At 46.8% G+C, this 17,673-nt stretch overlaps 1 protein-coding gene across 1 annotated transcript in view; it reads right to left on the bottom strand.

Moving 5' to 3' along the window:
• Positions 1-9,600: 9,600 nt before the first annotated feature.
• The window catches only part of LOC145354633 (lipopolysaccharide-induced tumor necrosis factor-alpha factor homolog), a 53,186-nt gene continuing 45,113 nt past the window's right edge, over positions 9,601-17,673 (bottom strand). The window contains exons 2-4 of the mRNA XM_080206063.1: positions 14,748-14,969; positions 11,689-11,842; positions 9,601-9,913 (exon numbers count right to left, since the gene is read on the bottom strand). Coding sequence (XP_080062189.1) covers positions 9,805-9,913; positions 11,689-11,842; positions 14,748-14,952 — 468 coding nt within the window. The 5' untranslated portion in view covers positions 14,953-14,969 and the 3' untranslated portion in view covers positions 9,601-9,804. The remainder of the gene's footprint in view (positions 9,914-11,688; positions 11,843-14,747; positions 14,970-17,673) is intronic.

Here is a 17,673-nt window from a genome sequence, read left to right as displayed (position 1 = left end):
TAGGTTCCCCTCCAAGCCACTCACCATCCTGACTTAGAACCATAGAAAATTACAGCTCAGAAACAGGCATTTTGGCCCTTCTTGTCTGTGCCCAACCATTTTTGTGTAAAAAATATATCGCCGTTCCTTTACTGTTGCTGGATCAAAATCCTGGAACTCCTTCCACAGCAGGACTGTGGGTCGACCCACAGCGCCTGGATTGCAGTGGTTCCAGGTGGCAGCTTAACACCACCTTCAAGGGCAACTAAGGATGGGCAATAAATGCTGGCTAGTCAGTGATGCCCATATCCCATGAATGAATTAAAAAAAAAGGTTAGGTGGGCATGATAAATGCATAGGTTATGAGGATAGTGCCTCGGATAAGGTTGCTAGGATGCTTTTTCTGGAGAGTCGCTGCGTACTTGATGGGCTGAATGGCTTCTTTCGGGCACTGTAGAGATTAAACAGTTAAAAAGACTAACACAGCCGGATTTTTCCCTCTTTGCGGTGCATGTAGCCTCTTAAGATCCAGGAAGTATTGACTGGGAGTGCCTGCATTCAATCGTAAACATGCAACTTGAGTGACTGCAACTGTACACAAGGACTAAACCAGTGGTATTTCCGAATAACAAAAGCAGTAGAAAAGAGCAGTGTAACTTGTGCCAAATGTCTTGTTGTCGGCAGGATTTCCATGTCAGATCCCAAATTCCGACCACGACATGTACGCATTTGGCCGCTGACGATGGTCACAAACTAAGGGAATGCTGTTTAATTCATGTGGGTCACAGTCGAGGAGAGACAGTCGGTCATTTTGTTAGCAGTGCGAGGCCTGTGTTAGGAATGTGCACCGAGTGATCCGGATGTACACAAACCAGAACCCTTCAGGTTCAGGAAGGATTCCAAGTGATCCAAACCAAATTGTGCTAGTGGAGGTTATTCTTGCGGTCTTTTAATCTGAAGTTACCCACGACACTGACACTATCCAGGCTGCAAGCCAGCTAGAGAAAACTGTAGTAATACACGATTCCTGTACGTGTGTAGAATGTATGTAGAACGTATGTCCACATTTCCCCTTGATTCACAGGAAGGCAAAGTAAAATTCAACTTTTTTCGCGAGCAGAGCAGGGTGACATATTCGATGCCATAATCATGAACTTTCAATACTTTTAAAAATTGGGCGGAATCAAGCTGTTAAGATGGGTAGCACAGTGGTTAGCACCGTTGCTTCACAGCCCCAGAGTCCTGGGTTCGATTCTCGGCTTGGGTCACTGGCTGTGTGGAGTTTGCACATTCTTCTCGTGTCAGCGTGGGTTTCCTCCAGGTGCTCCTGTTTCCTTCCAACGATTACGTGGTAAGGTTGATTGGCTGTGCTAAAATTGCCCCTTAGCGTCCTGAGATATGTAGGTTAAGGAACTGAATGGACGGATAGGGCCTGGGTGGGATTGTGGTCGGTGCAGACTCACTGGGGCGAATGGCCTCTTTCTGCACTGTCAGGGTTCGATGGCTGCCACAAATCATATGATTTTTGGCATTTGGACTACAGTTACTATCAAGTCTCCTATGAATATCTAACTGTGGATAAAGGCGAGGGTAACTCATTGCCAAGTGTGGAATTCACACATTGCACTGTTCAAGGATGGGCCCACACTTAAAAACTATAGAGTCTCCTAATTGCCTACGTCAAGAGGCATACTTCACAAAAAGATTAAAACTCGCTAACCCCTATCAATTTCCCATCTCAGTGCCCCCACCCCATCCAACCTCGCTTGAGTGGACCTCAGAAGGTTGACCCAGCCGTCATGAGATCAAAATTGGTGACTAGATCAGAAACTGTAAATCAGAGGCTGAATTAACTATAACCTGTACAATTGCACTCGATATTAAATCTTTTTGAATATATTCCACTTACATCACACTGAATTTGACAGTATTAATTCTGGATCAATATGAGAGAATAATCTTTATTTTAAACTCACGAAAGCCTACTGCTGCATTGTTTAACTAGAATTTATACTCAAGAGTAAGAAAAAATATACACCTCTTTCCAAACAAAACATACTGATTTATGATGTGCAGACACCCAGGCCCAACCATTTTCAGCTACTTCCCTCTATCACAAGGTCGCGGTGAAGATGTTTGCTGATGATCGCACAATGTTCACCATCATTCTTGACTCCTTGGATACTGAAGCAGTCCATGTGCAAATGTAGCAAGACCTGGACAATATCCAGGCTTGGGCTGACATTGTCAGTAACATTCATGCCACACAAAGACCATCACCAATGAGAGATGATCTAAGCATCACCCCTTGACATGTAATGGCATTACCATCACCATCCTGGGGATCATCATTGACTAGAAGCTAGCTGGACTAGCCAAACAAAGACTGTGGCTACCAGAGCAGGTCAAAGGCTAGGAATTGGGAAAACTAACACTTCCTGACTCCCCAAAGCCTGGCCGCCATCTGCAAGGCACAAGTCAGGAGTGTGATGGAACATTCCCCACTTGCCTGGATGGAGGCAGCTCCAACAACATTCAAGAAGCTTATCATCCAAGATAAAGCAGCCCGCTTGATTGTTACCCTTTCACTATCATTACTCCCTCCATCGCTGAAGAACATGATAGCTGTGTACACCATCTACAAGATGTATTATCGGAATTGATCAAGATTCCTTAGGCAGCACCTTCCTAACCCATGACCGCTACCATTTGGAAGGACAAGAGCAGCAGATACCAGGGTACACCACTGCCTGAAATCTCCCCTCCAAGAGGGTAGCAACGGAAGGGTGCGTTTCTGAATGGAGGGCTACAAGTGGCGTTCATCACGGATCAGTGCTGGGATGTTTGCTGTTTGTAATATATGACTTGGAGGAAAATGTAACAGGATTGATTAGTAAGTTTGCAGACGACACAAAGTTTGGTGGATTTGCAGATAGCAATGAGGACCATCAGAGGATATACATCCTGCTGTATCAGTTGGAGACTTGGGCAGAGAGATGGCAGATGGAGCTTAATCGGGACAAATGTGAGGTAATACATTTTGGAAGGTCGAATACAGATTGGAAATATACAGTAAATGGCAGAACCCTTAGGAGTATTGCTAGGCAAAGGGATCTGGGTGTACAGGTACATCGGTCACTGAAAGTGGCAACGCAGGTGGAGAAGGTAGTCAAGAAAGCACACGGCACGCTTGAGTTTAAAAATTGGCAACTCACGTTGCCACTTCATCGAACCTTAGTTAGGCCGCACTTGGAATGTAGCATTCAATTCTGGTCGCCACACTACCAGAAGGATGTGGAGGCTTTGGAGAGGGTACAGAAAAGATTTACCAGGTTGTTGCCTGGTATGGAGGGCATTAGCTATGAGGAGAGGTGGGAGAAACTTGGTTTGTTCTCACTGGAGCGATGGAGGTTGAGCGGAGACCAGATAGAAGTCTACAAGATTATGAAGGGTGTGGACTGAGTGGATAGTCAGAAGCTTTTTCCCAGGGTGGAAGAGCCAATTACTAGGGGGCATGGGTTTAAGGTGCGAGGGGCAAGCTTTAAAGGAAATGTACGAGGCAGATTTTTTCTTACAGAGAGTGGTGGGTGCCTGGAATCCCTTGCCAGGGGAGGTAGGGGAAGCAGATACGTTGATGACTTTTAAGGGGCGTCTTGACAAATACATGAATGAGATGGGAATAGAGGGATTATGGCCCTCAGCAAGGTAGAGGGTTTTAGTTAAGTCGGCTAGCATGGTCAGTGCAGGCTTGGAGGGCCAAAGGGCCTGTTTCTGTGCTATCATTTTCTTTGTTTGAGTCACTCACCATCCCTACTTGGAAATATATCGCCGTTCCTTCACTATTACTGGAATTCCTTCCTCAACAGCACTGGGGGTGCGCCGACACCACACGGACGGCAGCGATTCAAGAAGGCAGCTCACCACCACCTTCTCAAGGGCAACTAGAGACGGACAATAAATGCTGGCCTCGCCACTGACACCCACATCATTAGAATGTCCATTTTTCTTGCTTTGTTGGTTGCAACTCCAGTCATTGAAAAGTATCAAAAGGTAGATACAATTTCCTTCTCAGCTGTTTCAACATTCCCCGTCCTTTTTCTCCTACAAGCAGTGCCTCACACTTGTCCATATTAAACTGCTCACGCAGTCCCTCCCCACCCCACCACCCCGTCATTTTGCAATTGCCAAGTTGTTGGCGTCAATAGGATTATTCCCAGAATAAAACAATGTGTGACATTGGACACAAGTGATTCCCCAATTGATGAAGAGTTTCATTGATGATCACAAGAGTGCCCATGTCTGTGCTGGCTTCCTCCCACAGTCCAAAAGATGCGGAGATTAGATGAATTGGCCACACGAAATTGGCCCTCGTGTCAGGGGTACTAGCTAGGGTAAATATGCTGTGTCATGGGAATAGGGCCTGAGTGGGATTATGGTCGGTGCAGACCCGATGGGCCGAATGGCCTCCTTCTACAACGTAGGAATTGTACGATTCTATAAGCAGGTTCTCAGAGTTCATAGTTTGGTAAGCATCAACTGGCCTACAGGAAAGAACAAAGATGGTGTTGACTCACAGTTGAGTCAACCAGTTTGGAAACTTTGTGGAGACAATTGCAGCTCAGTTGGTAGGACGTTTGTCTGGAAGTCCTGAAGTGGTAAGACATCGAGGCTCTGCGTTGTAAGAGCTGCCATCATTTGGATAAAGAGTGAGAGGCCCTGCCCTCCCATTCAGGCATACCTGAAAGATCCCATGGGATTATTTTGAAGGAGATCAAAGGAGTTTGAAACGTAAGCCTAGTGTCTAGGCCAAAGTTGAAGAGGACGGGCAGCAGAGTGATTAGCACTACTGTCTCTCAGTGCCAGGGGCCTGGCTTCGATTCCCAGCTTGGGTCACTGTCTATGCGGAGTCTGCACGTTGTCCCAGTGTCTGCGTGGGTTTCCTCCGGGAGTCCGAGTTCCTCCCACAGTCCAAAGATCTACAGGTTATGATGATTGGCTGTGCCAAATTGCCCCTTTGTGCCCAAAGATTTGTAGTTTCGGGGGATTAGCCACAGTAAATGTGGAGGGTTACAGGGATAGGCCAGGGGGGTGAGCATGGGTAAAATGCTTCTTTGGAGTGTCAGTGCAGAGCCAATGGGCCGAATGGCCTCCTTCTGCGCTGGTGGAGACTCTATTAGCTGCGAAGTGCTTTGAAATATCTGGTGGTCAGCAGCGGGGCTGTAGAAATGCAGATTTTCACTTCACAGGAAAGATGAGAAACTATTAGAAACACAACGACTGTACTGTGCAGTCATGGTAACATTATTTACAAGGTGCATTAATGGGATAACAGGCTTTTGTTAATTCATAACCAGGTTGCGGTGACATCTTATAATCACATTAGCAACGTGACAATTGTTACAACATTAGAAGTTCAGTGGCATTTGAATCACTTTTTTTTTGTTTTTATTCCAATTCAATACTTCCTGGTTGCCTCACTATAAAGAAGGATGTGGAAGTGTTGGAGAGAGTGCAGAGGAGATGTACCAGGATACTGCCGGGTTTGGAGGGTAGGTCTTATGAGGAAAGGTTGAGAGAGCTGGGGCTTTTCTCTCTGGAGCAGAGGAGGATGAGAGGCGACTTAAGAGGTTTATAAGATGATGAGAGGGATTGATAGTCTCTGCACATCCACTCTATCTCCTCGGGTAGATGTAGCTCTTACTTGGGGGCACAACTAATAGTTCATGGAGGGATGTCCGTGGTAGATTCTTTACTTGGAGAGTGGTTGGGGTGTGGAATGCACTGCCTGCTGTGATGGAGGAGTCGGACACTTTAGGAACTTTCAAATGGTTACTGGATGGGCACATGGAGCACCCCATAATGATTGGGAGTGGGATAGCTTGATCTTGGACATAGCTCGGCCCAACATTGAGGGCCGAAGGGCCTGTACTGTGCTGTAATGTTCTAAGTTCAGTCCAATCAAGTCCAATTCAGAGTCTCAACAAGTTGGGACATTCCCGATCCAAGCTGGCAAGACAGGGCTCTGTCTTGGGCTTGATCTACATGACCCAAGCTGATTGGAGTAGGCATAGCTCCTCCTCCGAGGCTTGATCTCATTTGCATCTTAGCCAAGATGAAGCTTTTAAAAATCGCTTCAAATGAAGCTGAAATGAAACCGAATGACTTCAACCAAGCACAGCATGTCGATATTACACTTGATCTGAGCCAAAAGGCCGAGAAGCTATCACTATCTTCAACTGATACAAGGCAGATTAGACTAATGCCATTACAACCCCTATAATAATCTATTACATTGGAGCAGATGGGCAATTTTTATATAGAGTGTGTTAAACTCAAAAACAACAGGCTTGAAAGCTGGGCAATCAATATAAAGGTAGGCAGATACAGAGGACCAGTAAAACACCAATCTCATTGGGTCTTAGCTGTCCAATTGAGGAAGCTGGCACGATCTTGGTTTAAACAGCTTATCCAGAAAACAGCCTCCGAGAATGTAGACCATCCTCCCCTCACCGCCACCCTCCCCACCCACTGCTGGTGTCGCCCAAAACTACCATGCAGGATCTCCCCACTACCAGCGCTGCCTCACACAGTTCCCTCACTAACCACACGGAACTCCCCCTACAATTACCTGACCACCACACAGAACTGCCCCCCCCGCCACAATTCCCTCACCACCACATATAACTCCCCCGACAACCACACTAGAGAATCAGCCTTGAATTTTGTAGTAAAGTTCAAGTGGGGTTGGAACCCACGACCTTGAGGAGTGTGACTGAGCCGCAGTTAGAATCACAAGGCCCTGGACCTTCTTCTGACTATTTGACTCAATGGACATGTTTGTCCTTTTATCTGGCATGGTAGCACAGTGGGTTAGCACTGCTGTTTCATAGCTCCAGGGACCTGGGTTCGATTCCCGGCTCAGGTCACTGTCTGTGTGGGAGTTTGCACATTCTCCTCGTGTCTGAGTGGGTTTCCTCCGGGTGCTCCGGTTTCCTCCCACAGTCCAAAGTTGTGCAGGTTAGCTTGATTGGCTGTGCTAAAATGGCCCCTTAGTGCCCTGAGATACTGAGGTTCGAGGGATTAGCGGGTAAAATATGTAGGGATATGGGGGTAGGGCCGGGGTGGGATTGTGGTTGGTGCAGACTCGATGGGCCGAAGGGCCTCTTTCTGCACTGTAGGGTTCGATGGTTCTACTGTTAGTGCAACAATGTGTGTTCACAGTTCCTGATCATATCCAAACACGGGCTTGGTCACTTCAAACTTTAACTTGCACAGTGGGACATAAACTACAGTAGAAAAAATGTGAAGGAGAAATGAGTGTCATTCGATAGAAGTACAGAAGTTCGCAGACCCCTTTCTTATGTGTTTGTTTGTGTATTCAGTCAGATGTACATTTAGATCATCTGGTCACAACAGCTACATGTTCAGGATGCGACAGGTTGGTAGGGTACAAAGTCAGAATGTGGAGATGCCGGCGTTGGACAGCAGGCGACGGTGCAGAGGGACCTCGGGGTCCTTGTGCACGAGTCGCAAAAACCCAGCTTGCAGGTGCAGTAGGTGGTCAGGAAGGCGAATGGGATGCTGGCCTTCATAGCGAGGGGGATTGAATATAAAAGTAGGGAGGTCTTGCTGCGGCTGTATAGGGCATTGGTGAGGCTGCAGCTGGAGTACTGTGTGCAATTTTGGGCACCGTACATACGCAAGGATGTTTTGGCCTTGGAGGGAGTGCAGAGGAGGTTTACTAGGCTGATACCGGAGTTGAGGGGGTTGAGCTATGAGGAGAGGCTGAATAAACTAGGCTTGTACTCGTTAGAGTTTAGAAGAATGAGGGGAGATCTCATTGAGACGTATAAGATGATGAATGGGATGGATAGGATAGAGGTGGAGAGACTCTTCCCGCTCAGAAAGGACAGTAGGACTAGGGGGCACAGCCTCAAGATAAAGGGGGGTGCGGTTTAGAACAGAGTTGAGGAAGGACTTCTTCACTCAAAGGGTGGTGAATCTCTGGAATTCTCTGCCCGTTGAAGTGGTGGAGGCTGCCTCGCTAAATATTTTTAAGACGCGGGTTGATGAGTTTTTGATAAGCGAGGGGATTAAGGGTTACGGGGAGAGGGCGGGAATGTGGAACTGAGCCACGACAGATCAGCCATGATCTTATTGAATGGCGGGGCAGGCTCGAAGGGCTGGATGGCCTACTCCTGCTCCTATTTCTTATGTTCTTATGTAAACACAGTGGTCTGTGGATAGGTTTATGGACGAAAAGGGATTGGTTTAGGTTAGTGGGTCATTGTTGTTTTTTTTTTAACTGGTCGGCGCAACATCGTGGGCCGAAGGGCCTGTTCTGCGCTGTAATGTTCTATGTTCTATGTTCTACAGCGTTTCCGAAAGCTTGTGGGTTTACTATCAAATAAACTGGTTGGACTTTAACCTGGTGTTTTGAGACTTCTCACTGAGAATACAAAGCGCCAGCTTCGTAATTAAAAGGTTTGTAACGTGGAAACAAAAAGAAAGACTTAGCTTTGCTTAGTAAACAGGGCACACACTTAAAAGCATGGGCTGAACGCCCTCATTTTGCACTGTAGGGATTCTATGATTTTATAACCACAGCCGAGGCATAGAGCTTAAGAGCAGGGAGGTTATGCTGGAACTATAGAAAATGTTGTTCAGGTCACGGAGGGAGTATCGTGCAGGGTTCTGGAATCAACATTACAGGAGGGATGTGATAGCACTGGAGAGGATGCAGGGATGTTGCCTTGCATTCCGTAACTCACCCACTGCAGCAAGTCTGCCTTGAACACAGATTTGACTATTCCTGTACGCCGGCCCATTACATTCAAACAAAGCATTGGTCAACAACAGAAAAATGCTGGAAAATCTCAGCAGGTCTGACAGCACCTGTGGAGGGAGAATAGAGCTTATGTTTTGAGTCTGGATGACCCTTCATCATAGCGGGCATCGCGTTTATCTTGGTCCGGTTCTCAGCTTTGCCGCTCTGTTAAACTTTCTCTCCAACACTTCTATGTCGGGATACACCACTGCTTACATTTCTTGTTCAGCGTTCAAGACAGAATGGGAACCTTCACATTTAAATATCGTCGATCTTCAAGTTATACCCTTCAACTTAACTGCCACATTTCCCACTTTAAAGGGAAACTGCGACATATCCCAATACCCTAGGATTACAAACGCAGTACAAGTGTTTCCAACTTTCTGGGCAGCAACGTCAAGTGATTTTGAAATAAAATGTTCCAAAATTCAGTAGTTTTTAACCTCGAGTCCACTGGGGCAAAGTAAATTAGTGCAGACAAACCCATCACCATGACAGATCACCAGCTCGAGAGCACATTAATACTGTGATACTGGTCTACCTTTAATGCACGTTTTTATTTAGCACATTCACTGTTAAAAATCACAATATATTTTACTGTCAAAATGACCAGCAAGAAGACAAGCCTTATCAGAAATATGAGACTTTGAGAATTGATTATTGATGAAACGCAGTTAAAAAGGTAAAAACTTCAGTTTCTAAGCGTATAATTTATCTGAAGGAAAATAAAACTTATTCCTACCCCTACTCTCCTCTCTCCATTACCAGCACCCCTACCCTCCCCCCCACCCAAATTAAGTGGCTGCTAATGATATGTGCAGAACCATATATGTCGATGCTGATTGCTATCATCTTGACTCTGACTTCTGCAACAGTTCATAACTTGGAAGTGAAATTGCGACGTCTCACGAAACCAGATTCGGTATTTTTTTAAAAAAAAGAGAAATATTTCATCGTATCAAAATTTGCCGTGTCACCAGTAGCATCGTGGCCAAAGTCTACAGGCGCCTGCAGCTGCTGATGTGCCGTCCACAGTTTGGACAATAGTGATCGGCGTCCTGCAGACCATCGACACAAAACGGGATCAGGCAGCAGCCAAACACACACCTAGAACAGGAGAAAACGGCAGATCGTTAAGACGGCATCCACGGCGCAAGATTTTGCGGAACATAATCTACCAAAGGATGGCAATATGGAATGAGAAACAGATCAAAATAGAGCAAAATGTAATTCACCGAGAGGTACAACACAATCCGTCACCTTTGAAATCACAGCCTGTCGACAGTACAGCCCAGCGAACCTGCACCGACAATACTTCCACACAGCCCCAATCCCCATAACCCCACATATTTACTCTGCCCATCCCCTTAACCTACACATTTTGGGACACTAAGGGGCAATTTAACATGGCCAATCAACCTAACCGACACATCTTTGGACTGTGGGAGCACCCAGAGGAAATACACCCAGAGGAGAACGTGCAAACTCCGCACACACTTGAGGCCGGAATTGAACCTGTGTCTCTGGTGCTGTGAGGCAGCAGTGCTAACCACTCCTTCCAAGTCTGACAGATGCAGGTCTGCTTAAAAGTTCACTTATTAGTGTCACAAGTAGGTGCTGCAGGGAAGTTACTGGGAAATTCCTCCAGTCGCCACACTCAGAACCAAGGGGATTAACCTCAGCACTACTTTGTAATGACTATTTTATTTCTCAGGACTTTGTGCTGTGTAGTTAACAGCGTTAGGCGTGTCATGTATGTCCACTGTCTTCCACTATTGACCAGAATATGATTCTTCACAAACTGGATCCTCTCCATTGAATCTAAGAATTTTATCATCCACACTTAGAACTGCTTGCTCGCTCTTCAACCAAGGGTTACCATTCACTGTGACAGGACTCAAACCTTCCCCGCACCTCCATCACTCTCCCGTCCACAACAGGACCTCCTCATTCCCGACCTTCCAGCATCCAATTTTTCATAGATTGACATCAAAACCATTTCGCCCACCGCCCTCCTGCATTTCAGAACGATCGTTCCCTGTGAAATTCTGGGTTTGTGCTTCTGTTACCCCAATCCTGAGCTTCTCCGTCTCTTGTACGTCCCACGCAAGCTTCGGAGCGGGACTGCTCTGTTGCTCAGCTCCCACACAGGTACAGGTGGGGAATGAGTTCTTGCCTTGACTGTCTCCTCGACAGGGAGGGCGTTTTCGGTGGAGATATTTTCCTTCCCAGCGTGAGGGCCAGTACCCAACATTACCCCTCCTCGGGCGAAAAAACCCAAAGCAGCTGGAATTTGACCACCTCGCTCAGCACGGGGCTCAGAGCGGACAACGGGAAGGTCTGTTGACCTCAGATTGGCTTTTACGGTTTCGGGAAGAGTAAGGCCACTAAATCCTGCCCATTTTACGTCATTTTGTCAGCATTTTAGTTAATTTTGACTTGGATTTCCTCCCATACGAGCTATTGTTAGCACAAGCTGTTTTGCTAGTTCCTTTGATGCTTTTTATTCTCCTACCGCAGGGCATTTAATCTAACAATTTCCTGCCTGGTCGCTGAAGTACAAAGCAAGTTTAAAGGAGTCATTTTGCTGCAGGATTAAGACATTAGTATGGGTCTACATTTTGGTGTCCAATTATGCAAATGGGCCCAACCCAAAACAACTTGAGTTGTCGTTGACAGATCTGGGATTGTGTTGCCAGCATTTTCTATTTGACACTCGTATTTGTGCTCAGGGCACGTTCTTGGAAACCGTACTGACAATTGCAAAACATTCAGACACAAAAACGGACGTGTACCATCTTCTACACGCCATCCGCAACGAGTGGAACTTGAATCAATTTAATCCGTACTGAACATTCAGAAGAATTATTTGGATAACCTACCCAATGAAGAAGAGGCCTCCACAGCTAAGCCACGTTAGCGCGCCTGGCGTGTAGCTAACACGAGTTAAAACCATCTGGTTACATCCTGGGCAGGTCGTCTGTACAGGCTGGAAACCAAACTGTTGGCTGGGCTGCATGTAAACCGTCTGCACCACTAAGGGAAGAGACAGCGAGTTGAATGCAGGACATCCCACACAGCAAATATTCTGTAAATCCGCCCTTTCCAAAAATCCCCGCGGCGCCATTTGGCCCACGGAATGTGCGCCAACCCTCCGACACAGCATCCGACCCAGGCCCCATCCACATGTGCCATGGCCAACCCGCACACCTTTGGGCTGCGTTAATGGCTGGGAGAGAGATTTGGCGATCAAAATTATTACAAGTTAAAATATTTCTTCTACTATCCTTCCCAGAAGAAGGTGCCCGCGTGGGTAAATTATGCTCCACATCGGAACCCAGTTGATAACACTCTGGAAAGGGAGCAAGGGAAACAGCTTAGAAGCAGATCACATAGTGAAGTGTAGGCTGCTCAGTCAAACACAAGTGCGCACACACACACACACACACACACAAAATGCTCCACAACTGAAAAAAGGTGAAAGCAATTAATAGCCAACAGTAACCAGGCATTCACAAACAGATTCAGGCTTGAAGCTCTGTTAATGATTAGGTATTTTCGGAAAGTCAGATTCCCAGTGAGTGCAAGCACTCCAATGACTCAATGGTTGAATGCAGGGGTTCCCATAATTTATATTTATTTAGTGTCACAAGTAGGCTTACATTAACACTGCAATGAAGTTACTGTGCAAATCCCCTAGTCGCCACACTCCTGTTCGGGTACACATAGAGTTTAGGCCAATACACTGAACCAGCACATTGTGGGAGCAAACCGGAGCACCCAGACACAATGCGGACTCCGGGAGAACGTGCAAACTCTGCACAGACAGTGAACCAAGCTGGCAATTGAACCCAGATCCCTGGGCGCTGTGAGGCAGCTGCGCTAACCACGGTGCCGCCAGGTTGTTTAGGAGCCGCCCAGGCCTTCTGCAGCCAGCTAGGCCAGAGGCTGGCTTCGCGAGAATCCAGCATCCGATTGGATGGGCTGCCAACGCCATGGATTGTGTCGATCAGGGTGAGCGCAGAGTAAAAGGAGCAATGGAGAGAGTTGGGCCGACAAGAGGGACTGCACTTGAAGGAATCGGGTCTTTGAATCATAGAAACCCTACAGTGCAGAAAGAGGCCCTTCGGCCCATCAAATTGGCACCAAACACAATCCTACCCAGGCCCTACCCCCATATCCCTACATATTATACCCACTAATCCCTCTGACCTATGCATCCCAAGACACTAAGGGGCAATTTTTTTTTAAGCATGGCCAATTAACCGAACCTGCACATATTTGGACTGTAGGAGGAAACTGGAATACCCAGAGGAAACCCATGCAGACACGAGGAGAATGTGCATACTCCACACAGACAGTGACCCGAGCCGGGAATCGAACCCAGGACCCTGGAGCTGCGAGGCAGCAGAGCTAACCACTGTGCTGTACTTGCAGAAGGAATCGGGCCTTTGAGGGCGCGTGTCCAATGAGAACCCAGCATTCCAACAGACAGAACAGCAACACTCCTCCCATTAAAAGTGATTTAAGAAGTTCCGTGTTTGGATAAATTTTTAATCATAGTAAATGGATATGCAAATATAGTAGAAACAACTTCTAGAAATGAGGTTTTTCTATGTTTGTACCTACTACGCAAAAACTAGTGTATGGGGATGGTGGGGGGTGGGGGAGGGGGGATAGTTGGCTCTTTTTACACAAATAGAACATTTCTCAAGCTTTCCTGCAGTGCTGTGGGGAGGGTCAAAAAGGCTCAGAGGCTGGACAAGTCGGAGAAACCCTGGCTTCAGGGAGTGACACACTGCCGCATTCTCCATCAAGTCGTTGACCAGGAGAAGTCCTTCTCATTCTGCCCAAATGAATATAGATTATTCAGGATCAAATCATAATCTCCCCAAGGTATGTTACGAAGTTAGCCTAAAGCTAACTTTTCCATTCGATTTTGCCATTAGGGTGAACACAAGGTGTTTCACTTCAGATTCAAGTGATCCACTAGGGCGCTTTCGATCAAAACAAACTTCAAGAACACACAGTTAAGAATGTAACAAAAAGAATCAGCATAACATTTACCAATTAAAGATATTTAAAACATGATAAAATATAATTCATAACAGCTAGCTATCTCTTCATTCCAGTTTAGTCGTATCCCCCCCAGACATGAATCCCTTCTTTTGAACCAGGTGAGAGAAACTAAAGTTGCTTACATAGCTACCACAGCCGAAATTCTCGCATACCGCCCGCCACTGGCATTGTAGTGGGCGGGATGCGGAGAATTGACGGTCAGGTGAGAATTTCCAACACAGCCGGAGAATTCCACCCTTGTGATACTGAGACCGCAAGCGTCTATCTTGATCACTAATTCCCACGCAGCAACCTCCAGTGAAAGCTCTATCTCCAGGTAGCAGAATCTCAGAGAAACGCGTTTATTTCTCGGCAGATTCCAGTCTCTATTTCAGGCAAAGAGACACAGAGGAAGCAACTTGTCTATAGATTCCACAAAGCAGACTGCTTTGATTATGTGAAAGCCTCTTTGTACCCAGTCATATGACCTTACCTGTCAATCAACCGAATGAAGCCCCACTCTGCAATACCCCAGGGGAAAACAAAAAAAAACAGAACCCTGCATTAATTCGGATCAAAACAAAACGCTGCAACAATTAAGACAAATTATTTTGCTACAGTAACAATGTGGTGCTTCAGGATCCTGACAAAGCAGCTCCGATAAAACAGAAGGGACTAGTAAACACATTAAGCACAGAAACATGACCAAAAAGATAGCACCCTCTAAAATTTGTGCAAAACTTCTACAGATAGGCTACAACATAGGAACAACGCAGGCCACATCACGATTAGAAGTCAGCACTTTGTAAATGGATACTACATGGGAATCTAACACTTGTCATCCGTTAAGCAACGTTCCGAGGGGTGCTTCCAGGAGACTTACCGACAGGAGGCTGAGCAGCTGGCACCCCAGGACCTGCCCCAGGTGGATATCCTGCTCCAGGTGGATACGCTGCCCCAGGCGGATACCCTGCCCCAGAGGGTGCAGTGGGATAAGGTGGTTGTCCGGGAGTCCCCTGGTAACCTGGTGGTTGCGTTGCATCGTTATAGTTTGGGGGCGGTGCACCATATTCAGCTTTCGACTCCATCGGGCCGGACGTATCACCTGAAAGTCAAGAGGCAGAAACATTACTCAACTCAACGTCAACCTTGAAAATCTGGAGTCGAGAGTTTGGCTCTGAGCACCATTTGCTGGCAACTTGGTTGCCTTCACTGGGAGTGATCCGTGTGACGGCATCCATCTATCCTCAGTACATGGGGGACTGCACCAAGGACGTACGGATCCGTGACGTTACCCATCTGTCTCAGTCCATGACGGACGGCACCCAGGGAAATGCATCCATTGTAATCCTGGGGATATAGCAATTCCCACAGACAACACCCACGAACAGTGATATAATAACCAACTGTGTGATGAGGTAAATATTGAGCAGGACGCCAGACAGAATCACTGCCACAGAGCCCACCTCAAAGAGGATTGAAGGGCCTTCGCTTAATACCTCATCTGAACAACAGCACTCTGCTATCTCCCACCCCCGACCCAATCAGCAGTCTGCTGGAACAGCAACCAAAAATTTTTCTGCTCCAGTCCTAGGATAGGAGGTTGGAATCCAAAGGAACATAAGAAATAGGAGCAGGAGGAGGCCATCTCGCCCTTCGAGCCTGCCCCACCATTCAATAAGATCATGGCTGATCTGAAGTGGATCAGTTCCACTTTCTCCCCATAACCCTTAATCCCCTTGTCTGTCAAAAACCTATCTACCTGTGACTTAAATCTATTCAATGAGGTAGCCTCCACCACTTCAATGGGCAGAGAATTCCAGAGATTCACCACCCTTTGAGTGAAGAAGTTCCTCCTCAACTCCAATCTAAACTGTCCCCCCTCATTTTGAGGCTGTGCCCTCTCGTCCTGCTATCCTTTCTAAGTGGGAAGAATCTCTCTACCTCTACCCTATCCATCCCTTTCATTATCTTGTATGTCTTTCTAAAATCCCCCCTCATCCTTCTAAACTCCAACGAGTACAGACCCAGTCTATTCAATCTCTCCTCATAAGCTAACCCCCTCATCAGCCTGGTGAACCTTCTCTGCACTCCTGCAGGAGAGAATACACTACGTGAGCCAAAACAGACAACTCGATAGATTCACCACAGAACTCAAGTCTTTTGGCTTGGGGTGCTATATTTCCTACAACAGTGACTACACTTCATTGGTTGAGGCAAAGTACTAAGTAAATGAATAGATATTGGACTCAACTGTTGACTTGAGAATTTAAGTTTGCTTATTAGTGTCACAAGGTAGTTTACATTAACACCACAACAAAGTTACTGTGAAAATCCCCTAGTCGTCACATTCTGGAACACCAGGGGAAGAATTCAGCATAGCAAATGCACCCAACCAGTACGTCTTTCAGACTCTGGGAGGAAACCCCCGCAGGCATGGGGAGAATGTGCACAGAACGATCCAAGCCGGGAACAGAACCAGGGTCCCTTGCACTGTGAGGCGTCGATAATAGTCATGATGTGGAGATGCCGGTGTTGGACTGGGGTAAACACAGTCACTAGTCTGGTGTGGTCAGACTTCTGACTGTGAGGCAGCAGTGCTAACCACAGTGCCACCATTTTAAGAACTGTAATAAGAAGTTGCAATATACCCTGGTAGTCTGTCATGTGCACAGAGACAGGCCGATGCTGTCACAGGACTTCTGACCTTCATATCACTCTCGACAAACTCCGCTGCCAACATCAGGGGGTTCTGCCCTGGTCAACAGTTACCCTTCAACCCCCCCAAAAAAAAAAGCTGATCATCACCACATGAATGTGTGGAATTCACTGCCACCGAATGAAGTTGAGGCCAAAATGTGAAGGAGATTTCAAGAAGAGATTAGATATAGATCTTGGGGCAAAGAGGGATGAAGTGAAATTGGAGGGGGGAGCGGTGGGAGGAGATCAGGATATTGAATTCAATGATCAAGATGAATGGCACAGCAGACTCTAAGAGCCAAATGGCCTACTCCTGCTTCTAATGGCTATGTTTCACATGCGCACATAGTAATGTAGATAATGCAATAGTCACTGACAACACCTCAAAAAGAACTTCTGAGGGAAATTCAAAGCTGATGAAAGAGACTATCAAAATGGAGTCGATCTTACTAGCCAATTTCAGAAGGGAGCCATCTGATGACTATTTCTCCTGAAAGAAAACCGGAACGTTTCCTCCAAGTCAAGTGTTGATTTTGTGTGAAGAAACAACACCAATTATGCCTGAGTCACGGGCGGCACGGTAGCACAGTGGGTTAGCACTGCTGCTTCACAGCTCCGGGGACCAGGGTTCGATTCCCGGCTCGGGTCACTGTCTGCGTGGAGTTTGCACATTCTCCTCGTGTCTGCATGGGTTTCTTCTGGTTTCCTCCCACAGTCCAAAGATGTGCGGGTTAGGTTGATTGGCCGTGCTAAGAAATTGCCCCTTAGTGTCCAGGGATGTGTAGGTTAGAGGGATTAGTGGGTATAATATGTAGGGATATGGGGGTAGGGCCTGGGTGGGATTGTGTTCAGTGCAGACTTGATGGGCCGAAGGGCCTCCTTCTACACTGTGGGGCTCTATGATTGTAGTAAACAATGTCCCTTTGTTTCTCCATCGCTATTAACCTTAAAAAGGGGCAGAAAACAAACAGCAGATCAAGTACTCTTGACGACACCCACACCCACACCTCAAGCTCTGTTCCCCAGTGACCTGAACTCCCTTTCATATCCTGCTGGTTTTGTCAGCCTCTGTTCAGCTGTTGTTGGGTTGTGCTGAACACATTTGACAC

This window comes from Carcharhinus amblyrhynchos, chromosome 18 (genome assembly GCF_965287045.1).
Source record: "Carcharhinus amblyrhynchos chromosome 18, sCarAmb.v2.hapA, whole genome shotgun sequence".
Lineage (NCBI taxonomy): Eukaryota > Metazoa > Chordata > Chondrichthyes > Carcharhiniformes > Carcharhinidae > Carcharhinus > Carcharhinus amblyrhynchos.
Note: the sequence above shows the minus strand (reverse complement) of the source record. Positions and strands in the feature narration are given on the sequence as shown.